We start from the raw sequence: 26,510 nt of genomic DNA, 5'->3' as shown, positions 1-26,510 counted from the left end.
TATTTTATTTATATCAAACATAATTAAAATTTGGTTGACTAGTTCGGTTATCTTGAAAAATTATTTGTATTTTGATTGATTAGTTTTAATTTGTAAAATTTTCAAATCGGTCGATCTAAACCGTCCAAATGCACACCTCTATTATGTGGCATATCTAAGAATGTTTCTCATGAAAAATATGCTCAAAATTAACTCGCTTAAGCCCTCGATAAGAGCATGCCCTGCCCCGCGGAACACCACATTGCTCAGCGGAGCATTCAGCTGTTTTATATGCATTTCCCTCCCCTGCTTCCCCCCACTCCCTCCCTCTGCTTTCTCCACCTTCTCCCCTAATCCCACCGGAAACCCTAACCACCTTCTTCTCCATCCCACTCCCTCCTTTTTCACGCGATCTTAAAAACTTCTTCCCAATTACCCTGTCTCTCTCAGCATGGCAAAAAAGGATTGCGGCAATCACGGCTCCTACTACCGCCACAAGCTCTACCGCCGGATCTTCGCCTTCTTTCTAACCCTAATCATTCTGATCCTCTTCATCATCCTCGTAATCTGGCTTGTTCTCCGCCCCACGAAACCCAAATTCCTCCTCCAAGACACATCAATCTACCAACTCAATCTCACATCCGGCACCAATCTCCTCTCCTCCAACCTCCAGATCACCATCTACTCTCGAAACCCTAACGATCGCATCGGGATATACTACGATCGTCTCGATGTCTTCGCCAAATACAAAAACGAGCAGATCACTGTTGCCACCGGGCTTCCCACCGGCTACCAGGGCCACAACGATGTCAGCATCTGGTCCCCTTTTCTCTCCGGCATAGCCGTCCCCTTATCTCCTTACATCGTCGACGCGATTGGGGAGGATGAAAACGCCGGATTCATTCTTATTTACATCAAGATCGCCGGCCGGCTCCGGTGGAAGGTGGGAAGCTGGATCTCCGATCACTATCACATCGATGTGAGCTGCCCTGCTTTCTTCACCGTCGATAGGGGTAACGGCGGATTGACGGCGTTCCGGTTCCAGCGGATGACTACTTGCACAGTCGACGTCTGAGGTAACGCCGCTACGAAGATGGTGGTGACTTTTTTGCGCTGCTTATTTTATGAAAAACCTTTGTGCAATTTGCACACATATCCTCAAATTCTCTTGCTAAGCTCTTAATTTTTAATATTTATTTATAAGCTATTTTGATTTCTAAATTATATTAAAGTGTAACAAATTTAAAGATTTAAGTGCTAATTGTATAAATATTTCAGAATTTTTATATGATGTAAATCCTCAAAAGTTTATAAATTGTTTTTAAATATTATTAAATTTATTTTTAATTGCTTTTAATATAATTTGTACGACAAAGGTTTTTATGAATATTAATAAATTCTTATGTATTTAATATCTCGTATTAATTTTTATATTTAATAGAAGATTATATTTTCAACAAAATATATTATGAAAAGGGTTCATTTCATTTTAAATAAAATGATATTAGTGATTTTTAATAATATTTATAAATTAAAATATTATTAAATACATAAACTGTAGATGATAAATATGTAAATCTTTTTTGAAAAAACAAATGGTATGTATGTAAATGACTTTAATTTTTATTTGTCAATGTCTAATAATGAATATATTTTGCATTTTGGCCAGGTAAAGAAGCCATGAGATTGCCGAGGAAATGAAATAAGGCTGAAATGGTAAATTTTCACCTTTTAATTTTCTTATTTTAGTTTTTTTTTTTTTTTAGAATAAAAATTTAAATCAGCAAGTGTTTAAATTGTACTATTATAATTATGATGATAGAACTTTGTATTTAATTGCTGTTTAATTAATTATGTGCGCTGTTCGAGCAGACTTACGAAGTCAAAATGAGATTTACTCATTATTCAATGACCATTGCATCGAATGTAAAACATTATAAATTTGAGAAATTTAGAAATGTTGGCATTAAAAATATGATTAATGTTATGCGTCAGTACCGATCTCGAGGAGATTTGAGAGTTCGTAAAGGATCAAGTACAACAAATGAGGGCCCATAGACAGGAAATCAAGGCGCTCACTTATCCGATTAGATACAACTATCCGAGTTAGGGGAAAGGACCAACCAATTCAGGAGAATGAAAAAAAGAAATATTCAAGTACGAATCGATTGGGCTAAAGCAAAATAGATAAACACCGCAGTTAACTACTAACGGAAAGCCGAGTGAAGAAATCGACCTACCTCTTGAGGTAGATCTGACCCGAGGAAAAAAATTAGTTCTTTATCATTACCAACCACCTCATAGACGCCCTCTCGAGGTTTTTCATATGGGACTAATAATTGATAGTACAACGAAGACTCACAATATCTTGAAAGACTCTCTCGTAAGGAACGAGTTATCTATCGAGTTGCGGTGATTCACCATCTGCTCTATAGCCAAGTTTTGTTTTGCATACAGTAGCTACTTATGTAGGGACTGAGGGTCTATATAGCAAGGCTATATCAACTAATTTGTAAAGCCTAGCAGGTCGAGTCAGTTTTGTCGACCGAAAGTTTATCAAGTATAACCGACCGATTGTACTGACTCGGCCTTTGTTGATTGAACCATCTTACCGAACCAAAGTCATGCTAGCCTGATCGGTCGAGTTATAGGGCAGTCGAGTAATGTTATCATACATGAAAGTATCTAGAATATTCTATGAAACCTCATTAAAGCAGGAGTAAAAATGTAATAGCACGTTTTATTCACAAAATGAACTTATTATTCATAGGAGAGATTGTATGGAATGATGATGTTACATTTTTACTCATGTCTTAATGTGAGTAGTATAGAATATTTTTTTGTGTTTTACATATAGCTTAATTAATTGGCTTCGGGTTGACAAGTCCGACTTGGTTGGCCATGCTTGGTCAACGTTGTCGATCGACAGATCTAGTCTTGTTGTTGGCATTGATAATAGATGTGGAGACTTCCATAAGTCCCCAATATGATTGAATTTACTGAGAGATTGGGTCTTTCTTTTATCTCTTTTTTGACAAAAGTGCTTTTGAACTCAAATCATTTGGTCATATTTTTGTTCTTATTATGGTTGGTCTGTTTTGATATTGCTGGTTTTGGCTCAGACTGTTGCACATGGTCATATAAGTGGGTCTCACGGTTTGTTGTCGGTGAGTCCTCCATCGTCACACTGTTCTCCTATCAACTGTTAGATCTCCTCAAGATCAGTGCTGACACATTTTTTTTATGTACGGTCATTTATCTTGATCTCATAACTAGTGCCTGATAATAGTGAGGGAGACAAAAGCTAGTGCGGCCCAATAGCGGGCAACATGTATGAAGTAATGATTGTGATTCTTATTTTTAAAACACTCGAAACATTTAAATTTATTTTGAGTGTTTTTAAAAATAAATTAATTTATTTAAAAATATTTTAAAAAAATTAATAAAGTAAGCATGTTTTAAAAGTAAATAAAAAAAAATCCAAAATGGGCAGAATCTTTTTGGCCCTTTTTTTGCCCCATCATTGTGATTTTCTTCCTCGAATAAATTCCTGATTATCTTCCACCCAACAATCTTTGATCCGACAACAACCGAATCGAACTTTAATGAATTTTGATTTTTCAGTGATAGCTCTAATAATGGAAGCAACGCGCTACAGCCTTCAACGGCTTTTATTCTTTTTTTTTTTTTTTTTTTTCTCTTTTTTTTTTGTTCCCAGCAAAAATATGTTTTAACAAACTAACTAAATAAATAAAAATCCATAATAATAATAATAATTATTATTATTATAATAAGGGGCTTTTATGCACATACCACGGAATTCTTATATATTTACATATCTAACACCTGAACTTTGATATTTACGTGCATCTAAAATTTTAAAAAAACTTATTAATTTCAACCTCCTTTGAGAAAAATTATTCCAAACAGACGGCGTATGCAGACAACATATACAGAAATGGATACGTTGTCTGATCTACACCGTTCATCAGGGCAAACATGTATTTCAGGGTCTCATTTTTAAATTTTTTTTTTTTAAAGTTGATGAATGATGGAAATCAGAAAGCGTATCATTCCTGCATATATGAAATAATTTTTTCTCCTTTGGGCCCCTTTGCAATCTAAGGCTAGACTACGTATGACCATAGACCAGTGCCAATATGTCAATCCTATTGTGGCTAAAAAAGGAGAATAATAAAAAACTATTTTAGATCACTTGTCTATAAACTACTACTAGAGAAAGCTAAATTATCTCTGAGCTCTTTTAATTACTCCTATGCATTTATATATTTAACACGTAAATTTTATTTTTTACATTTATAACAAACAAATCTTTCATATCAAATACAAATATCATTTTAGTAAGATCAGGGGTGTAAACGAGCCCGAGCTCAAGCTCAAACTTGAGCCTGTTTGTTAAACGAGCTTGAGCTCAAATGTGCTAGCTGAGCTCTTCAACCCTCAAACCCGCTCAGTTAGTCTATTGCTAGTCATTTTGATACATTTTTTTTGGTGAATTGACATTGCATCCTTCTCACTCGACCACCAATACATTCTCTGGTGAACTCTCGTAAAATATGTATTTTTAGTTCGAGCTCATGAGCCTGCTACAAATACGAGCTTAGCTCTACTCGAGCTCACATTCGAGCTCATAATTTGACAAACGAGCCGAGCTTGGCATGTGTCGATCTCAACTCCAACTCATTCCATCCCCAAGTAAAATGACATATACGTGCATTACTTTTGATGTGATGTAACCCAAATAAAAAAAAATAAGTGTAACATATGCAAATGAATAAGAATTCTATGATATATATGCTAAATTAATTTTAATCAGAATAATAAGCTGAAAAAAATTGATATGTAATATTTTAATCATATTTAAATAGCAAAAACTTAATTTATTTTAATTAATAAATAAAATACGTTATAAGATTGAAATATATTAAAAAAAATTCAGTGCTTTTGTGGCTTCGTGTCACAGCCAATAATTCATTCATAATTGTTGATAGAGAGTGAGTTCCACACGTTTCTAGTTTAGCTGCTGACGTGGAATTCCTATGAATGTTAAAAGTATTTGGAAAAATATATTCAAATTATAACATTTCTCCAAGTTCTTACATATCTAATACATAAACTTTAATTTTTTACATTTATAGCACCTTATTAATGATTCAAAAGGTCCATGCAAGAAGCAAGAAGCAAGAGTTGAGTGTCATAGATGTAAAAATCAAAATTAGGGTGTTAGGTATATAAATATGTTGAATCCTAATTTGTAATAGAGCATAAGACAGTAGACAACAGTAATCTGAATTGTTGATTATTCGTTTTTTTATAAAACGATTCTCTTATATATAGAGAATAGGGTACAATATATGAATTTACATGTTTAACCTGCTTTAATGTGGTCGTTACCGAATATTTTATGTATTTTATTTATAGAGGCCTACGATTCGGCTACCCTCTGACTCTGCAAGCTAAAATCAATGGGTCTTGAGTGTGTGTTGGTTTTTCATGCGATGATAAGACAATAAATAATCACTGTTTTACCGCTGCAAATCTTCTAGTACGCATCAAGTATCAAATTAGAAGTTATATTAAGATCATTCCAGTGAGAATAATCTAGCGCTCGAAAGCCTAAAAAAAGGAATAAATAAATAATTTTTTTTTGGTGTGGTTTTTACTGAATTATTTTAGGAAGTAGTCTTGTATTGTTCGTGAGGGCATAAAACATGGTAAAAACCACAGAAAGGATGTCAGAGAAAAAGAGAGTCAGATGGAAAAAATTCATTTAAAGAGATCTCGAGAAATGTAGTAATTTCAATCTCTGGTAAACCAGAAGGAAACCGAAAGGAGCCGTCTCCTCAGAGGTTCTCTAAGTTAAAGGAAATCAGAGAGAGAGAGAGAGAGAGAGAGAGAGAGAAGAGAGAGAGAGAGCGAGCGAGAGAGAGAGAGAGAGAGAGATTGAAACCCACTTATGATGCTTTTTTGGGATAGGAAGGAGATGGATCCCTCTTTTCTTTTTCGCTACTCCTATAAATGAGGGAGAAAAGTCTCACACACACTCTCTTTGATTAAAATATTTAATTAGCCTTAAAAAACAGTAATCAACTTATATAATTCATTAATAAGTCTTAATCTAGATGTAATAGAGCCTTAATCAAGCTCATTAACAAACATTAAATTATAATGTTCATAAACATAAATAAATCAAACAATAAATTATTCAAATTTATTTATTTAACAATTGAGTATTTACAAAAGTGTTCAAGCACGCTCATTTAGCCAATTAAATGCTTTTTAAAGAAGCTCTAATAGAGTCGAGCTATTAGTAACTTGTGGAATGTTAGGCTCATTTGCAGCCTAATTAATTATGTATACTTCTCTATGTAAATTGGCATCTTATTTTGATAGTTAGGTAGGAAAAATTCAACTTTAATGATTTATTTCAACATATTCTTTAATAATGATATAACTAGGGCTGTAAATGAGCCGAGCTTGAATAAGCTCAGGCTTGGCTCGTGTTCGGCTCGTTCGAAATAGCTCGTGTTCGAAATTGGCTCGTGAACAGTGTGTTAGTGTTCGGCTCGATTTAAATATTCGTGTTCGTGTTCGGCTCGAAATTAGCTCATTAAACTAAAATTGAGAAAAATAGATGTAAAGTGTGGGATTCGAACCTGAATAAAAAATACACTAACCACATTGCCACATGAGGTGTTATGATTTAAGCTTAGACATAAATATATATAATATATTATTATATAAATAATATATGTAATATATTGTTATATAAAAAGTTATATAATTTTTTTTTTCGAGCCATTTTGAGCAGAACACGAGCGAACAAACTGTTGTTCGTGTTCGGCTCGTTTACATTTCGAGTTTAAAAATTTGTTCGTGTTCGGCTCGTTAGGCTTAACGAAAGAGTCGAACACGAGCTGTTTAACGAGCCGAACACGAGCTGTTCACGAACAACGAGCCAAATTGACAGCCCTAGTTATAACATCATTTGAAAAGAAATTAAACTAACAATGATAAGTTATAATAAGAAGGTTAGCATCTTTATATTCTTCATAATATCATACAAACTTGGTAACCATAAAGATCTCACCATATAAAGTTTATGCCCCATAAAAATGTTAAAATTTAATAACTAATGTACTCAGTGGTCCCTATGCATTATGGGTCAATAACGACCCCACCCCCTTTTTTTTATAATTTACATAAATACCTAAAATTTGTTATTTACATTTATAATACTTCAATATTAAAAATTATGCAAAAAATTTAAAGGGTAAGTATGTAAACATTGAAGTTTAGGTGCTAGATATATAAGTATATAAGAATTGTGTGCCATGTATTTAAATGCCTTTTTTTCATTAAATTACTAAACTATTTCACATATTTTCCACAATTATGCGCAGTATATTATGCTAATATTTTTCTAATTATAAAAAAAATTATTTATAATATTTAACTCGAATGAAAAATTTCAATCATCACATTTTTCCTTTAATTTTTCTTTATCTACATGACCATAAAATTTTCATACTAAAAGATTATTTTAAAATTGAGTTGTAATAGACCCAACATATTATTTCAACCACAATTATTTGAAGGTTTGCATATATAGATATATATATTTTTTAGTTTTTAAAAATGAATGGCGGAAGGCTATTAAACGAGTCTCGATCATCGCTGGGTGTGTTAAATATTCGAGTACCGCACCCTACATATGGGGGGATTCGAACACGTGACCTAAGAGAACTTACAACCTTCATAAAAACTGCTCCACCAATAGACCTTCAAAAGACTTTGGTTGACAACTACATTGTCAGTTGTGAGTCCCCTAAGGTCACTGATTAGACACATGAGATTGATTAAGGACTTGTATCATGGCCTTCGACCAATATTTTATGTGTGTGGGGAAAAATTGAACTTTAATGATATATGTCAACATCATCTTTAATAATGATATGACATCATTTGAAAAGAAATTAAAGTAACAATGTTAAGATAGAATAAGGAGGCTATTATCTTAATATTCTTCACCATTTCATACAAACTTGGTAATCATAAAGATCCCACCATAGAAAGTTATGGCCCATAAAAATGTTAAAATTTAATAACTAATGAGCTAAGTGGTCCCCACCCATTATGGCACAATATTTTCTTATATAATTTACATATCTTAAATTTGATATTTATATTTATAATATTTCAGTATTAAAAATTATGCATAAAATTTAAAGGGTAAATATGTAAATACTAAAGTTTAGGTGCTAGATATACAAATATATAAGAAGTGTGTGCCATGTATTTAAATGCCTATTTTTCATTAAATTGTTACACCCTTTCAAAACATCTAATAAAACCAACCTCATATATTTTCCACCATTTATGTGGAGTAATTTATTGCTAGTATTTTTCTAATTATAAAAAAAATATTTATAATATTCCAACTTATATGAAAAATTTCAATCACAATATTTCTCCTTAAAATTTCCATTATCCATATGAATGTAAAATTTTCATACTAATAGATTATTTTAAAATTGAATTTGAGCTTGGAGACTGTTTTAACATTTCTATAAATTCTACGACTACGAGTTTGCTCGGAGCAGCTACAGCGTATTAAAAAACAGTTTCGCGAAAATGATATGATATTCAAAAATTGTGGTGGCTACTGCATTTTTTTTCAAAATAGATCACAACTAGAAAGCTGTCAGTGCAACTAGCGAAGACCGGTGAGAAAACACAGATTTCAACTACAATTTACGCAAATAGAAGTAACTTGGAGATTATTTTTACGCTCCCAATTACATATTCTAACAAATGACAAGAATCATCTCATATGATAAAAAGTGTTGGCATCTTTGAAAAAAAAACAACTTTTATTCTTCACAATTTTAACCAACATGCCTTTAAGAAAAACCCATCATAAAATAAAACTTAACAAAATGCAAACGGGGACACATTCCATTTAAAGCAAATCAATGTGGAACGTCCGATCACGATCCAACGGCCCCAATCTTGCCGTGTAGCACTTATTCAAAGTTCACCTCCCACACAGTAACTAAAATCTTGCACTAATTACTCGATTGTCGCCGGAACCCTAGCCGCTCCCTCTGGAGGTCGTATAACATATAGTAATTCTGCTGCTGGAAGCTCCCCAGTATGATAGCCGGACCTTGGCCGCCATCTCCGGCGGATCCAGCGCCGGAAACAATCGTCAGGCAAAGCGCCGGCCGAGATATGTCCACAATAGCAAAGTAGTTCTCTAGCGGAAGCCGCATCTTGGCGCCGCCTTTGAAGTGGAACACGAGTTCCGGCAAAGATAACTTCGATTCCCCGCCGGGAATCTCAAAACACGGCCGTAGTCCGGCGATCGCCTCCACGTCGCCGGACCTGTTCAGCTTCCCGGCCACTTGGCCGACAAACGCCGCGGCGAGGGGATCGAAGACCGCAGGCTCCATGAACGTGAACGTCGTCCCGGAATCTACGATCGTGCCGCCATTCCCGTCTGAGCTCGGGACGAGAGCGTTGTAAGGAATCTTCACCTTCTTTCCCCCGACGGTAATTCTCCTCAGTCCGACATAATAGTAAACTGAAAACGCCTCCGCGCCGTAGTTAGCGTCCGCTGCTGTTGCAGCTGGAACAGGGTTTCTGAGCAGAGGAGTGAAACTAACCTCGCCGTTGTGTCACCGACCAGCACCAAAGTTCCGCTCTCGCCATCATCATCGAATTTCCGTGAAATTAGATTGTAAGAGAAGCTCTTCAATCTGAGCTGGTTCGGTAGAGAGGAATCCCCGCGGCCGAACCCTGCAATTCCACCTCCAGGCATCCGATCGGAAAACACAGAGCAGCCCAAAACGAAATCGGCGACCGTCCGAGTTGACAGCTGCAAAGTTTCCGAGAGAAGAAGCCCGGCGGTGGAGCCGGAGCCGTAGATGAGAAGGTAAGGCGGGCAGATCTGAGGGCAATCGGAGGAATTTGAAGGGAGGCAGTTGCGGCAGCGTGAGAGAAACTCTGTCGAATGGAGCCAGCCGCATTTCGAGTTTTTGCAACCAATGAGCTTGGAGGTAGAGGATGCTTTTGGGATGAAGGTCGGAATGGCGTTCGCCGTTGAGGAGCAGTTCCGGCAGACGTATTTCGTGGTGCAGGGGGACCAGGTAAGTTGGCTGCCGGTGTCGAACACGAGGGGGATTTGCTGCGGCGGAGTCCCGAAGCTGACGTTGATGGAGTAGCCGCCGTCGGAGTGGGGGAAGAGGGCGGCGGCGGGGGGGGGGGGGTTGATGGAGTAGCCGCCGTAGGAGTGGGGGAAGAGGGCGGCGGTGGTGGTGGAAGGGGGCGTAGCAGTCGGGTTTTTAATCAGCTGAGCTCGAAGAACGGAGGCTGAAGCCATTGCTGCGATACTGTTGGAGGAGTCGGAGGGGAGGGGAAGGTGAGATCGCCGAAGCGGGATGGAGATCGGAAGTTCGCCGGCGGCGAGAGGGAGGAGGAGGAAGAGGAGGAGCAGATAGTGGAATTCAGCCATGGGATCAAGAGTGAAGACTTTAGCTCCAAGTTTGTTAACTTAAAATCGTTAACGGCCCTTGTAGTGACTGCCATGGGGCCCACATGGCGGTGGACGCGGAGCACGGTAGGGCTGTCGTAATGGCGTGCGGTGACTTTAATCTGGCCGTTGGTGTATGCAGGCAGCCCGCATCGAACGGTTGAATGTTTGCTGGAGGTATGTAGGCTCTGGACAGTACGGTAACGGCATGAATCGCAGGCTGATGACGTGGCAGCTCCTTTTTTGTCGGTTAGGTTCTGACGCAAAGAGCATATGATTTTATAATTGAAAAATGCGGGTTAAGATAAGCTTTTACAGACCTACCAACTAATTTTTATTTATTTGCTTATCTAACATTATTTTTTTTTAATGTTTATACCATTCTAATCATTTATATTACATAAACAATATCATGTTAAATTTTTAAAACTTATATGCTTTATTTCATGCATAAGCAAGATGTTTAAAGTTATAAAAATTGAGAAAGCAAATCATCTAAAAAATTTGTAAAATGTTATCTATGAACTTAAAATATTTTGGGAATCAAACGAGATGAAACAAACACAAAATGGACAGTTTAGTTGAACCGGGCTGCCCAGGAGCCCCTTCGCCAGACTTGGGTGCTTAGGCGACAGATTTGGGCTCCTAGGTGCTAGGGGACATCTAAATAGGCACCCAAATGCGAATTATGGAGGCCTGGGTGGTAGAAATACGCACCCTGACGCGGGGAACAAAAGTTTAGACTCCCGAAATAGGGACCTAGGCAGCTAATGCCCCAGAAATTCATCCCAAGAAGGTGAAAAGTAGGTGATGTCGTTGCCAAGCCTAGGAGTTCACGTGTTTTGGTTGTTTTTGTGGTTCTGACACGACGATTCATAAAAAAATGCTATATATTCGAGTTCAACTAACAAAAGGAATGATCCATTTTCACACAAAAAAAAAAAAGTTTGAAGACTAAGAGAAAATCTGGAGTGGAGTAAAGAGACAAGTTAGGAGAGTGTTCTGAGAGTTTGAGAGTATGTAATTCTATTGTGACTTCATCTTTCCTTTTAGAAGAAAAGAAGGAGATAATTTCTATTTATCTTTCAAATTTTGTATTTATGTGATTCTTCTTCAATAAAATCATAATGTTATTTGTGAGTATGACTTACGAGTAGTTTTCTCTTTTCTCCCTTGGATTGGCTATGCGGGAGTGTTCAGTGAGAATTTTCTAATTTGATTTCATGCAATTTCTCATATGACCGTGTTTTAACCTTTAGAACATAATTTACTTTTGACTTGACCAACTAAAATGTTAAAACTCGTCATTAACTTTGAGATTTAGGAGTATTCTTAGTGGAACGATTAAGTTAATATACAATAATTTAGGGAATATGAATATTGCGTCTAGACTAGTGTAACTTTTAAGGGTTAATCAATTGATTTCGAGGGCTAAACTTTTATGATTGCAAAACTTCTTTAGATGTCGCAGAGAGGAAAAGCAAAAATGTTGCTACCAATTGTCACTCACTAGTCTAATCATCAATTTGAACCATATGAATCCAATTCAGAGGAGAAACTTTCGTGTATTTTAAAACTCGGAAACTCTCTGACAATGTTAACCTAGGATTGTTGTTTTTCAAAAATTAAGATTAGTCAATTTGACAAAATATCAAAACTTCGTACATTCAAGCTATCTACAAAATTAAGCAGGCTATAATTTTTTTTTCTCTTCGGAACTTACTCGTTCATTGCTGGATCGATACACGGACTGTTAGGTATGACTCATATACCATATAGGGACAGACGCTGGAACGAAGCGGAGCAGAGCGGAGCGAAGCGGAAGAATCTGTCCAAATCGGGAAGTTACGTTATGTGGGTGTTGGGTCAACGCACCGGTCAACGCACCGCTATATGGTACAGAGGTAATTTGGGAATTACATATTGTACTGTAGGACTTACTCGAGGATTATTAATAGACATGTTTGTAATCCTAGGTCCTTGAGAGAGTTGGAACCCTGAATTCTGTAAACCCTTTTCTGAATATTGAAAGGAATACGCCGCTCTGCTCCCGAGGATGTAGGCATCTTTGCCGAACCTCGTTAAATCTCTGTGTTCTTCTGGATTTGTGTCGATTGCTGTTTTCTTCGCCCTATTTTTTTCTCAACACGGACCCTGTCATAAACTTAAAGATGTATTTCACTTTTAAAAAGTAAATAAGAGTGTGATTTTTATCTAATATTAAATTTAGAAAAGTGAATGTATATATCATATGGGCATGTATGTAAAATTTGAGGTTAGACATGTAAATAAAGAAGAACTGAGTGGTATGTATTTATTATTTAAATCTTCCTCCTTTTGAATTATATATGTTCTTCTATGCAATTGAATTAAATTATGCTATTTCCCAATAAAAATGAATGAATGCGCCTAGAAATTAATTAATGAGGCCATTTACATACATGCCAAACAATTCTCATATATTTACAAATATACCATTAAAATATTTTATGAAAATTAGGGGTTTTTACATACATAGCTCCCAAAACTTATTTATTTACATATTTCACACCCAAACTTCTATATTGTAACTTCCTTTAATGATTGTGTTTTGAATTTCATCGGGTGCTTCAATAGAAATGTAAATATTGATAACTTTAGGTGTTAGATATGTAAATACATAAGAGTTGCATGGTATGTATGTAAATTTCTCTTTAAGTAAATTGCCACAAGCCATGAGGGCAGAACAGAATGTGTGTGGGGGCAAGGGGCATGTGGCTCTAATGATAGGAAGAGATTTGCCAAATATCAGCCAGCTCATGCAGACAAATGGACTCGAACACACACTCCTCACCATATATATGTATAATTATTTAATCATTATAGAGCCCGAACAATCATTCGTTTATCGAGATATTCTCTCCTTTGGCCTTTTTACTTGGTCACCCATCTCAAAATTGCTCAAACTTGTCAAATTTATGAACGTTACACAAAAATATTGTGACTTTAAGAGTTCCGCATTATTCTACTTAAAAGTAACACACATAGAGAAATATGTGTACATAATAGTAATATAACCCTACAATTAGCTTTTTGAGACATATGATCAGCTTTAATTACAAATGTAAGCCGAAGCTTTCAGCCAACAAGTTAAATCGACTTGCATACTCATCTATCTACTTGATATAGACAAGTTCTAATACCATGTCAACACTAATGATTGAATTTCCCCACCAAATCCGTAGCATCCTACTATTGCTCTTATCTTCAATAAAGTTAATTGGATTTTCCTAATTATTGGCCTCTAACAAAAGATGTGGAAAAAATAAAAAAAATGAAAATCTATATGTTATAAATCTCATTCATGGGCCTTTTTTTTTGGTCAATCCAACTTGCTAATGGGAGCAACACTTGAGCATGAGAAATTGTAACAACACGTTTCATACTTGATAGCTAGAGGCTAGGTTTATGAGAGTCATAGCCTAGATGTCTCTCTAGCTCTAATTGTGCCAAAGAAAGAAGATTATTTCTTTTATAAGAATAAACTTTGAAGTAACATATATGTCTCGGAGTTTCTTAGGATTGACACAAGCATAAGCTTTAGTATGGAGTTGTTTTAGATATTATGAGCTAATGATTTTGACATGGTTGCAATTGACAATTCCTCCAAGTTGGCTCATTTTCTTCCTTATCACAAGATAAATGATGCATCACATATTCTAGACTTATACTTTAAGGAGGTAATTCATCTTCATGATAATCCTAGAAGCATTACAAGGGATATGAAATTCCTTAGATCCTTTTGGAAGATTTTATTGGGTAAGTTAGGCAGAAAGTTCTAGTTCAATTTATTAGTGCACCGACGAACTTATGGACATGTGATGGTAGCGTACGTGACCTTATAAAGAAGAATAAGAAATCTCTATTATCGGGGAATGAGAGATGTGATATTTTAGAAGACATTGACTCTCACTATTTAGCTTTCGCGTTTCCGTGTGATCATGCATCCCATGATCACGAGATGCAATCCCTATTAAGCTTCTAAAACTTTTGTGTTCTTTCTTGTTTCTTTCATTTTTAATATTTAATTATATTAAAGAACATTTGATAGGTTATAATCTAGTTATTTTGAGATTTTGATTGATTATGTATTTTGAGAGTTTATTTTATAATTTTTGGCACTCTTCAGTGTTGTATCCTCGTTCTATTGTAGGTGGTGTCCTTAGCTTGCTTGGGAAGAAGTGTTCAATCCTCCTCATTGCATGTACTTTGTTGTTGCACCATTCGACAATTATTTTTTGTCCGAACAACAACCAATTGTGCTAAATATACTCTCCAATAACAGATTTCACCTCATACCTCTTTAAAATACTGCCGACCTCACATATATCATTCGCTATTCCACAACCATCTCTCCGTAAAATCCAGTCTGAAACACCTTATAGGAGGTCTAGAATAACAACATCAGCGGAGCTATCGAGGTAGCCATCAAAACAACAACAACAACAAAGCCTTAATCCCACTAATGTGGGGTCGGCTACATGAATCCTTTTTCTCCATTGTGTCCTATTTAGTGTCATATTTTCATTTAGTTTTAGTAAATTAAGATCAATTTTATACATCATAACATTTGAGAATGAATAACTTCAAAATCTGAGATTGTCACGTTGAATGGTTTTCACCGATTTACTTGACATGGATGATGGTTTTGATACCGATGATGATGAGTTTGGACTAAGGTAGGATTGTAATGTTGCTAATTTGTGTTGGGTTGAGGCTAAGGTGCCTAGACCGTAGTTAGTTTTCAAACTTGGTATTGCAGTCATAGAGGTTGGATGAAGATGGGTTGCAAGATTTGGAGGGACAAGAGCTTTACAACAACAGAAGCTCTGGTACCACGTAAACTTTAAGATTGAGTTGATATCAATCACTAAGATGGGTTGCAAGATTTGGAGGGACAAGAGCTTTACAACAACAGAAGCTCTGGTACCACGTAAACTTTAAGATTGAGTTGATATCAATCACTAAGAAGCATTAATAGCAATAAGGAACTAAGATGCAGGGAGAGAAAAAAAGCATAATTAAAACTCTATATTAATTTCAACAAATCAATATAACATATGGTGTGGTGCACATAGATAATGTATATTATAGAATTTGTTATTGATTGCAAAAGATCAAGTAAAATTAGAAGGTTCAACAATAGTTACATTGACATCATCCCCTTATCAATGTCCATATCAAACAAAACTTAGGTCGCCTGTTTTCCCCTATCCTTCTTCCTCCCTCATCCATCATCTCGCCTTATCTAATTGACCAACACTCCCCTTCCGCCGCCGTCTCCGTCGCCGGCGGCCATGTAAATATGAAGGAAGCCATCCATTTCCGTGGTCTCTGCTCCGTCCCACCGCCGCTATTATCCCCTTCGTTCTCAAAACACCATGTTTTCCCCAATCCCTTACACAAAATCTCTACTTTTTCTCCCCTAAAGTCCCTCCCTCAGCCCCCAACCCCTCTAGCCACGAACAACCTCATCTCGCCGCCGGCCGCCGTTTCTCCTCCCGATTCACCTCGCAAAACCCCCTCCACCCCTACCCATTTCCCCTTCCTCGAAAAGATGCTCTATCTCGATTCAGTTGGGATCGATCTCTTCGCACTTATCGAAGACCACCCACCCATCGTATCTTCTTCTCTCGCCGACCTCCGCGCCGCCGTCGACTCCCTCCTCTCTCTCGGCTTCTCCTCCGCCGACCTTCGCCGGATGTGCGGCATGTGCCCGGAGATCCTCACCGCCGGCGGCCCTCCTGCTTTCAACGCCGTCCTCGCTTTCCTCCTTCGTGAGGCCGGCGTTCGGAGCAGCGATCTCTGCTACGTCCTATCACGCCGCCCCCGCCTCCTCGTCTCCTCCGTCGCCTGCCGGCTTCGTCCCACTCTTAATTTCCTCCAAATGCTCGGTGTTTCAGACCCCGGGCGGCACGCCCATCTGCTTTCCTGCAGCGTTGAAGACAAGTTTCTACCTCGGCTCGAGTTTCTTCAGAAAGTCGGGTTTTCATCCATGGAAGCTCGTTTCATGGCGAGGAGGTTTCCCCAGATCTTCTGTTACAGTATAAAGGAGAATCTAGAGCCAAAGGTTGAATTTTTTTTAGGGACAATGGAGAGGGAGCTGAGGGAGATCAAGCTTTTTCCGCAGTACTTCTCGTTTAGTCTGGATAAGAAGATCAAACCCAGGCACTGCATTTGCAAGCAAAATGGAGTTTTTTTTGAGCTGCCGGCATTGCTGAAGCACAGCGATGCAGAGTTCCAGCGCAGGTTGGATGTCTGTGTCAGCTCTTCTTCTCCGTCGAGAAGGTCGCCTCTTTGGAAGGAAGGTTTGAGTGATGATTGTTTGTAGATTACATTGCCACAGAATTCCTCTGCTGAAATCTTTTTTTTTTTTTAATTGCAGAATTTAGTGCTATTTGAGAATCATTCTGCATAGACTTTGCATTTTTACACTAACAATAGGAATTAGGATTGAAGGATTGGGGGCATAATTGAGAAGACAATTAAGATTATGTTGATTTAGAGATAGTTGGAATCAAGTGCACTCTTGAAACCATTGAAGGAAATATACATTTATATGCCACACAATTCTTATGTTTTTACGTATCTAACCTTTAAATTTTGATATTTATAATTATGGAATCAACAGGTCAACATGCTATCAAATATTTCTTTTTGATTCAGCACTCCTAAAAAAAAACAAATTTTGATACATTTCTTATGATTGATGATTATAATAAGCAATCCCATTACTTCTATCTTGTGGTTTCTATGCTTGTAGAACAAGTTTTAGGGTGTATCGCTCAAATTATTAAAGTGATTATTAGAATTAAAAGAACATGATTTGATTCGCATCGATTTGGTAAAAAGAAGAATCTCCTTCTTTAATCATAAATGAAAAGTGTTCAATCAAAACATTAAAATGTGCATGAATGAATTGGTCTGAGTTACTCTTCGGAATTGAGTAAAAGAAGGGAGGGAGATTTTGGAACGAAGAAAAAGATCCTATTACTTCGAAAGAATTGAACGACGAGCCGTCCGAGGTTTAAATCTCAACATTTTGGTGTTATAAGTCTATGAAAATGCATATTTCACTTTTAAAATGTTAATAATGTTCATTTGATATTGAAATTTTGATTGTTATATTTGTAAATGTGAAAGTTTAGGCATTAGACTTATAAATACATAAGAAGAAACCTTATAATTCCCTATTTAAAACATAATTGCGGCATTTGCATACACAACACCCAATTCCTAGGTATTTACATATCTAAAACCTAAAATTTACTTTTTACATTTATACCGCCCAAATCTTTAAAGTAATGCTATTTTAACTTTAAAAAGTGAAATACACCCTTTGAATGCATAGATAAGGTGACCTGTATACAAAAATTAAAGTTTAGGTGTTAGATATGTAAATACATAGGAATTGAGTGGAATGTATGTAAATCTTCCACTATAATTTTGTTACATTCTAAGATACTTAAAGCTTGATCTGGTCTGTCCTGACATTTTGCTAATAGTTAGCTTTTTCATGAATTATGTTATGTCAATCAGTGCTTCTGCCCTGCCACTCTGCTAATCTATTCGCTTAATTTCATAATTTTGACATTTACATACATACCTTTCAATTCCTATGCATTTTACATTTTTAACACCTAAACTTCAATTTTTACATACATGCCATCTTGCCTTTATCTGAAGAGGTGTATTGCACTTATCAAAAGTTAAAATGGTGGTTTTTTTTGATATCATATGAATGATTTGGGTGGTATAAATGTAAAAAAGTAAAGTTTAGATGTTAGATATGCAAATACATTGGAATTAGGTGGTATGTATGTAAATGCCCCTTTGATTTAATGCCACATAAATCTTACATAACATTATGCATATATATATTTTCTTTGCTTTTTCATTGGCTTAGTGGAAGGTTTATAGAGATTTAGGTCTTAGACGTGTAAATACATAAGAATTGTGTGGTATGTATGTAAATTTCCCTCAACTCAAAACATGCTATGACAACATTATTATAACGAAAATATCATGTACAACCACTCATTAAAAAAAACAAAAAATTGACTCAAATTGACTCAAATTGACTCGAAATCAAAACAAAATGGCTAAAATTGAAATCGGTTTTAGCTCAGAATTGGCTCGTCGCTCGATTTTACTTAACATTATGTATAACTTTTATAAATAGAAAAGTATTCGACCCAATCTGAGGCCAGTTTGAACTGATTCTTGTATGGAACCCGCTCGAAAAAAAATTGATCCAAAATTTTGACTCATGGCTCGGCTCATTTATTACAATTCGATCTAGATCCGAGCTAAACTTCGAATAAATTTTTTGAACAAATATGATCTTTGTGCTGAAGTCACAGCCCTACCTGAGAGCAATTGCATAAGGAGCCCCCAAAATATTGTTATTTACAAATCTAACACTTTTTTTCATCCTTTTTTATTAAATTCTCACTCAAATATAAATAATCATGACAAAACTCCAACACATATTTTTTTTTATTTTTATCAAATTCTTAATGATTTGATCATGGCACGCTTAATTGTTTGGGTGTTTGATTTGTAAATATCAATATTTCTGATGCTCTAAATGTAATTATATCAAAATAAATAATATCTAAATCACACTTGAAGTTGGGCAAAGGATTCAGACCAATTAGGTCTAATCTTTTCCAATATGAAGCCGATTCTATCCGTTGGGTCCTATTTTGGCCACGGACGGCACAACTCTAGCTTTCAACAATATTAGTTGCATCGAAGCATCATTCAACTAAATAAAGTCGATTTGTGCTCCTATTTGTTATACCTGATCAACTAAAAAATTGATGTGTCGTAGAAAATTCGTGGTCGTAGAATAATGAGTTATCATATTAACATTACAAGAGAATCCAACACATACTTCGGTAATAAAAGTGACATCACCATAAGTTTTTTTTTTTTTTGTGTAAAACTCAGAAAGAGAAAAAAAGAACAAGACTTAGCCCAGCTGAAATGATTAACTGTGAGTTAGTGATTACAACAAACTCTTGTGTTATAAAATGAGAAAGAGTTGTACAATTTCTCGAGTCACAATGGTCGTGCGTATAAGTGCTTGCCCCAAGGTATGAAGCGGTCGCAGCGGACAGTAGCTGCAGGAGCTTCGGTACACCATCTTTTAGGTTAGCACGATAATAAGGATGATGCATTGATTCATAAGATGCTTCGTGACTCCGCGACGTTAGTTGTTACTTTTCACTTTGCAACACAAGTATTGACTCCACACAGAGCTTCATGGCAACAAACATTTTGTCAAATTGTTGATCAAGATGTACTCAATTCTCTTCCCCACACACCAATCCAACTAAATTACATCAAGTCATGCTCTTATCCGTTCCACCTAATCAGCTTCAGAATGACACGTCATATCGAAGTTATGATTGATTAAAGCCGAAGATATTTTTATAATTGAAATAATTTAGATAAAATTTAGATTAAAAAAAAAAAAAAAACTATATAGAATAGTAGCAAAGTAAAATGCACAATCCATCTCCAAATCATCCAATCATTCACAATAGCCTAAACTTAATATACATTATCTTAAACAGGAATCAAAATTTGATTTTTAATCTCAAACAGGAATCAAAATATGATTTTTAATCTGGAACAGGAATCAAAATATGATTTTTAATCTCAAACAGGAATCAAAATTTGATTTTTACACAACAAGGCAAAGTATCTAAAGTATATTTGCACAAGGAAGCTTGTTCCCTTTCTTTATTTTTTTTTACTTTGGGATCAAATATCTACTAGTTTGATATCTAGGGGTAAAAGTGAAAAGTAGGTACTTTACAAGCTTGGGGGGCATTGAACATAGTAATATATGGCCCACAAATCCTAGGAGGCTAGCCAATTGTGGCATGGATCTTAGGGTTATCTTTGAAAATATTTTTCAAGCATTTTTTTTAAATAATAAATATTCATTAATATGAAATATAATATTATTAACTTAAGTTTATGATCATAGACCACATATATACATTTGCATAATATTTATGTAGACGGTAATTTATTTTTCATTAAATTTAAGAGAAATTTACATGTGTATCACACAATTATTATAGATTTATATATCTAACCCCTAAAATTTAGTATTTATATTTATAATGAAAAGATGTGTTTTACTAGAGTTAGTAACCAGGATATTTTTGATTTGTTGTTGATGATTTGAGTGTTATGCATATAAATATAAATTTTAAATGGGTAAATATGTAAATTAAAAAAAAATTGTACCAATAATGAATTTTATATGGCCAATGTACTTAAGAAATAAATATTTTTGTTAAAAAAAATATTTGAATATTTAAGATAGTGAAAAGAGCAAGAAAATATTACGTCCATTGAATTAAATATGTAGTCGATGATATGAATCGCATCACGCCACCAGATGATCAGACGTCCGTGTATCACATGATGCAGACAAGACACACGACATGGTGCGATCTACACTGTCATTCTTACATATGAATATAGTATTTTCTAAAAACTAACACGTTAAGAGATTAAATAAAATGAAGTGACGTTACATGTCCACACCCATAATAATTGGCAGCGATCACTCGCCACAGTGGTTACCTATATATATATATATATATGTATAGCAAGGTGCTTAATATTATGTGCGACTTTTTGTTTTAATTTATTTTTAAATAATATATTGGATTTGTTATGATTTAAAATGCACAAGTTTCTAGGCATCAAATTTTAAAGTTGTATTTATCATTCATAGCATAAAATATTTTTTTTATTATAATTATTGAATCATTTTGGGGCGTAGGGTCCCGTATTGTCCTTAAGTACATAAAACGTGGGACAGATCTTGTTATAGGAGGAAGGTGTAAAAAGAAGATGATTGTTGTGTTCCTAGAGCCTGAGCTCATTTTTTTAAAGACAAAAAATTCTAAAATTGTACCCCGCAATGGGTGTCGGACCACACTGTTAATAGAGATGGACTTACATTCTGTTATAATGACGGTCTTCTGAAGTAGCCGGTTTGCTTTAAGCGAGTTCAACTACTTCAGAAGATGAGTTTGATTCAATCGTTTCAACATGTGGGTTCGCTCGATCTAACCACAGTAGCTCGTGGGTTCAACTCAAAAGTACTTATATTTGGCAAAAAAATTTATGTGCGGACTACTGACGTAGCTCTACGTGCGGCGGAAATTATTTCTGAGTTATTTTCAGGTTATTTCTTGGTTATTTTTAATAATACCAAAATAACCCGCGGTCTTTATTTTTGGGTTATTTCAGGATTATTAAAAATTACCTAAAAATAACCCTTCCCATTGTTACTATTTTTTGCTTCAAGACCGCGGGTTATTTCTGAGTTATTTCAGGATTATAAAAAATAACCCAGAAATAACCTGAAAATAACTCAAGAATAACCTACGCCGCACATAGAGCTACGTCAGGAGTCCGGACAAAAATAACGCTCCATATTTGGGCATACAACAATAAAAAAAATAATAATTCATGTAGGCGGTTAATAAAATAAATTTAAGTAGTTAATGTAATAAATGAAGACATATTAAATGTGATCCATAAGCAATACTCCCAAATAGTGATAAAGCTGCATGTGGAAGCTCATCTCGAGTACTTATATGGGTAATTGAGTTAATTTGGACTTGACTCAATAAAATCCTTGGTACGCCAAGAAAAAATGTTACATCTGTCATCCAGACGTGTGGACGACCACAATAATCACACCACGTTGTGCGTCTGGCAGCATGATTCGTTTAGCTAATTTACAAGCCAAGCTTGAACTAGCTTTTGACTTGAATCATTGGCTTGTGGGACACACTATAGTAAAATTATTTTTCATTAGTGTTTGCCGATCAGTCCAATCTTTCTATGATAATTTTTTAATTTCAACTCATTAGATCAATAATTGTGATATACACCAACTTTAATGCAAATAATTTATGGACAAAGGTTAACAGTGCCTACGTTTATTAGATGTAAACAATAATTTATAAAATTGAGATAATACACAAACTAAATAATGAAGTTCATATTTCTTAAAGGTTAGTTAGAGGCTATAATACGAGCCTTCAATTAACCTCATGTGGCTAAACACTCGACGGATCTGTGCACAGCAACTGGAGACTCAGAACTGACATAACAAATGTCAAATATGTATATACATAATATATGCACCTCAAAAACATTTTCTTAAGAAAATAAAAAACTAACAATTACCATATCTCTCCACTCCATCCCCATCAATGTCAAACATAAATGAAGAGTTAGAGGAACAAGATGAACAAATAGGGTTTTTATCATGAAGAGGGGAGGAGGAAGAAGGAGAAGAGGCACCAAACCCTAAAAGCAAATCAATGAAAGCACCAACAATCAAGCCATGATTCCCTTTCCCATTTGCTCTCAAAAACCACACAAGCATTTGCTGCAGCCATTCCCAGTTCCTATCTCCATGAGCTTCCACCATCTCCTCCATAGAAGCTCTGAAATCCCTGTAAGGGTTTGTGGACTCCTTCTCCACTGCCAGTCCTCCATGAAACCCTGCCGCCATTATCGAGCTGTTTTCGCTGCAGCATGGATCGAAGAATAGCCGGTCGGATCGAAGCCCGTCCAGCACAGCTTCTGCACAAGTTTTCTCTGTGGGTTGGTCGGAGAAGGAGAAGGTCTCTGAAGCTTGATGTTGGGATGAGGTGGAGATGGGGAGGAGGGGTGAGGTTAGGAGTCTGAAAGAACTGGTTTTTGGTTTGGTGCAGGGAGGCCAGATGCATGGAGAAGAAGATGAGTAGGAGAAGAGAAGAGAGGAGAAAGACATGAGTTTCTTCCTTCCCATTGTTACTGTTTTTTGCTTCAAGTCTCCGTGGGAGAAGAGAGGAGAGGAAGAGGGAAAAGACAGAGAGGGCAATAAATAGGGGTAGGATGCCTTTGGTGGGCATTCAATACACAAAGATGAAGGCTTTTCTTTATATACATCTTAATTTTTTGCAAGATAATGCTTTTGGATATTTTTTTTATATTATTTTTAATATTTTATTTGTGAAATCTATTTATATTCTTACAATACAAATCCTTAATGTTATATAAAAGAAATATCATTATCACTAACTTTTAAAAGTATAAAACATCTTTTGATGCAAAATATAAAAATCAAACTTTAAATGTTGGATATGTAAATTGGTAACAATTGCAAAAATCAAATGTCAATATCACTTATTTTTTTGTACATAACTTGCATCACTTGCAAAAATCAATATATGAATGATAGCATATACATATACATATAAAAGTATATCTTTGTGCATCAATAAATGGCTTTTATGGACCAGGTTGGTTCGCTGAACTCATCTATCGAAGTACGTTTGACCTATCGAACTAATTTGTCGGACTCATCATAGTCTTTTGTTTAAAACTTTATAAACAGATCTCGTACTGCAATAAATTAATTTAATATTTTTACTTTGTAACCCGGTGAAGGTAGTAGGTATATTGAGGCATATAAAAAGAGATATACATCATCTCATTCATATAAGAGTTAGAGATTGTTTGGGGCGGCAGTGCAGCGCAGTACCGCAGTTTTGTTTTTTTGGGTAAAATGCGTATTGACAGATTTTTAAAAATCTACGGTAAAATTTGAGTTTTCCCATGATCCTAGCTAAGGTGTGGTGAGAACTTTCTAGCTACGATAAGACTTTTTTCTTAAAAAAAAATTGTAATAGCCACCACAACCTTTTGATATCAGATTATTTTTCAGCAACTTCATAACTACTTTTTAATCAACTGAAGCTGCCTCAAACAGACCCTAAATACTCCATTGTTTCAATTTTTTTTTTTGTTTTTAAGTTTGTTTAATTAAACATAAATTATAATCTGAATAAATAACAGAAAAAAAAACTAAATTTCAATTCAATACAGTGTTTGAATAAAATATTAGAAAGCAACTAAACTGAATGTAGAGAATCGGGAGAACAGGTTTGAGCATGAAGGGCCATATGCACAATAAAATAATAGTGATAGCATACTACACAATTTATATATATTAACATATATAACCCTTAAACTTTATATATATTTACATGCATATCACTAAAAATTTTAACATCACATCAAAAACAGTTAACATAAATAATATCAACATCAATGTATCTTTTCATGCATATATTTGTAACACCAAATTGTATTATTAGTATAAATATCAAATCTATAAATCTAATAATTAAATCATATCTTAATACCCATCTATTCTGTTCTGTTTTTCTCGCTTCATCTTTTCCGTTCATGTATGACAATGATATGCTCATCATTGCGACGAATTTTACGGCGAATTTATTGGTCACATAGTTTATCTTTTCAACAAGATGATAAAGTGGCTTCAAACATGCATTGTTCTGACATTTCATGTAAGTTGTTCCCATCTCACAACATATAGTGTTTAGATATTGCCATACATTTACATATCTAAACAATCAAATTTACATCCATATCACAAAAAAATTTTAAACATCACGCCATAAACATCACGAACATTGTATTTTTAAAAGTGAAATACACGTTTTCATTCATAGACTAGGTTTATGACCCTAATGTGTGACAAATGTAAATATGAAACTACACTTGTGTTGCATAACAATATAGCATTGATTTGCAGTCGCAGCATCGTACGAAAATTCAACACACACAAATAATAAAATGTAATGAAAGGTGACATGAGAATTTTTACATGAAAATATTCTTAAAGAGAAAAAAAAACAAAAAGTCAAAATAATCCACTACGTGTTTTTAAATACATGGACTCGTTATTCTCTCACGAGAGAGAGAGAGAAGAGGATTACAATATTTCACCAAAAATTGATAGTTTGACTACAACAATTGTAAGTTGTGGATGCACATGACTGGTGGTCAGCAACGACGGGCGACGACATGAGATGGTCCATTGCCGATCCAAAGCCTGCAATTATGATTCAACAACTTGATTCGGGATTGCTTAGACCCAAATTGTACCAATTTTAACATTATATGATTCATATTGTAGGGACGGTCAATTTGATTATGAACTTGCTGTGAGAATTAGGTGGGTATGTATGTAAATTCCCCTTTATAAAATCAACCAAACACGCAAACCCTAAACTTTAAAAAAATCGAAGTTTGGATTAACGGCGGTGAGGCCGCCATCGAGAACAAGATTATGTCCGCTGACAAACCTCCCCTCATCGCTGCAGAGAAACAGGGCAGCCCTCGCCACATCCTCCGCCTTCAGTACAACCCCTCTCAGATTCCCCTTCTCCTCCATCACCGCCTCCACCTCCTCCTCCCCCATCCCCATAAATCCCGTCGCCATCGCCGTCGCCACCGTCGCCGCCGACAAGCAGTTCACCCGCACCCCGCGCCGCCCCAGCTCCGCCGCCGCGTTCCGGGTCAGGCCCACCACCCCGTGCTTGGAGGACGTGTATGCGTGCGAGGCCAGGCCGGCGGTGACGGCGGCAGTGCTCGCCATGGAGAGTATGGAGCCGGACCCCGCCGGGACCATCACACGTGCGGCGTGTTTCGTGCCGAGGAAAACGCCGAGGAGATTTATTGATAGCACGTGCAGGAAGTCCTCCTTTGTGTTGTCCGTTATCCTCGCTTTGCCCGCCCCCGTGATTCCTGCACTCAGGAGGAATATGTAAATATGTAATAATTAATTGGTATTTATGCAATTTGCTTCTCACCGGCGTTGTTGAACATGATGTCCAGCTGGCCGAAGTTGTCTACGGCATGGTCGACGGCACGGCGGATGTCGTCTTCGTCGGTGACGTCGCAGCGGACGTAGGATGCCGTCTGTCCGAGCTCGGTGCAGACGGAGCTCCCCCGTTCGTCGTGAATGTCCGCAACCACCACTTTTGCGCCTTGGCGGCAGAAGAGCCGGGCCGGGGGCGCGCCCCCACAGCCT

At 36.1% G+C, this 26,510-nt stretch overlaps 5 protein-coding genes across 5 annotated transcripts in view; 2 read left to right on the top strand and 3 right to left on the bottom strand.

Moving 5' to 3' along the window:
- Positions 1-282: 282 nt before the first annotated feature.
- Positions 283-1,826, top strand: LOC110022448 (NDR1/HIN1-like protein 1). The gene is made up of 2 exons (XM_020721399.1): positions 283-1,055; positions 1,649-1,826. The coding sequence occupies exon 1, from the start codon at positions 431-433 to the stop codon at positions 1,052-1,054; it is 624 nt and encodes a 207-aa protein (XP_020577058.1). The 5' UTR covers positions 283-430; the 3' UTR covers position 1,055; positions 1,649-1,826.
- A 7,028-nt stretch (positions 1,827-8,854) lies between these two features.
- On the bottom strand, positions 8,855-10,766 carry LOC110022447 (probable aspartyl protease At4g16563). Its single transcript, XM_020721398.1, is given in 3 exon segments — positions 8,855-9,679; positions 9,682-10,213; positions 10,271-10,766. Coding segments are annotated over 3 exon segments (1,389 nt in total). The 5' UTR covers positions 10,517-10,766; the 3' UTR covers positions 8,855-9,068.
- Positions 10,767-15,617: 4,851 nt separating this feature from the next.
- Positions 15,618-17,135, top strand: LOC110022457 (transcription termination factor MTEF1, chloroplastic-like). The gene has a single exon (XM_020721409.1). It carries the CDS (start codon positions 15,879-15,881, stop codon positions 16,902-16,904), a length of 1,026 nt encoding a protein of 341 aa, XP_020577068.1. The 5' UTR covers positions 15,618-15,878; the 3' UTR covers positions 16,905-17,135.
- A 5,629-nt stretch (positions 17,136-22,764) lies between these two features.
- On the bottom strand, positions 22,765-23,479 carry LOC110022466 (transcription repressor OFP13-like). The gene has a single exon (XM_020721421.1). It carries the CDS (start codon positions 23,415-23,417, stop codon positions 22,797-22,799), a length of 621 nt encoding a protein of 206 aa, XP_020577080.1. The 5' UTR covers positions 23,418-23,479; the 3' UTR covers positions 22,765-22,796.
- A 1,897-nt stretch (positions 23,480-25,376) lies between these two features.
- The window catches only part of LOC110022454 (momilactone A synthase-like), a 2,730-nt gene continuing 1,596 nt past the window's right edge, over positions 25,377-26,510 (bottom strand). Inside the window, exons 3-4 of the mRNA XM_020721406.1 lie at positions 26,290-26,508; positions 25,377-26,224 (exon numbers count right to left, since the gene is read on the bottom strand). Of these exons, the coding sequence (XP_020577065.1) occupies positions 25,704-26,224; positions 26,290-26,508 (740 nt within the window). The 3' untranslated portion in view covers positions 25,377-25,703. The remainder of the gene's footprint in view (positions 26,225-26,289; positions 26,509-26,510) is intronic.

The sequence above is a fragment of the Phalaenopsis equestris genome, unplaced genomic scaffold, assembly GCF_001263595.1.
Source record: "Phalaenopsis equestris unplaced genomic scaffold, ASM126359v1 Scaffold000191, whole genome shotgun sequence".
Classification (NCBI taxonomy): domain Eukaryota; kingdom Viridiplantae; phylum Streptophyta; class Magnoliopsida; order Asparagales; family Orchidaceae; genus Phalaenopsis; species Phalaenopsis equestris.
The sequence above is the reverse complement of the archived record's forward strand: the minus strand, read 5'-3'. Positions and strand labels throughout refer to the sequence as shown.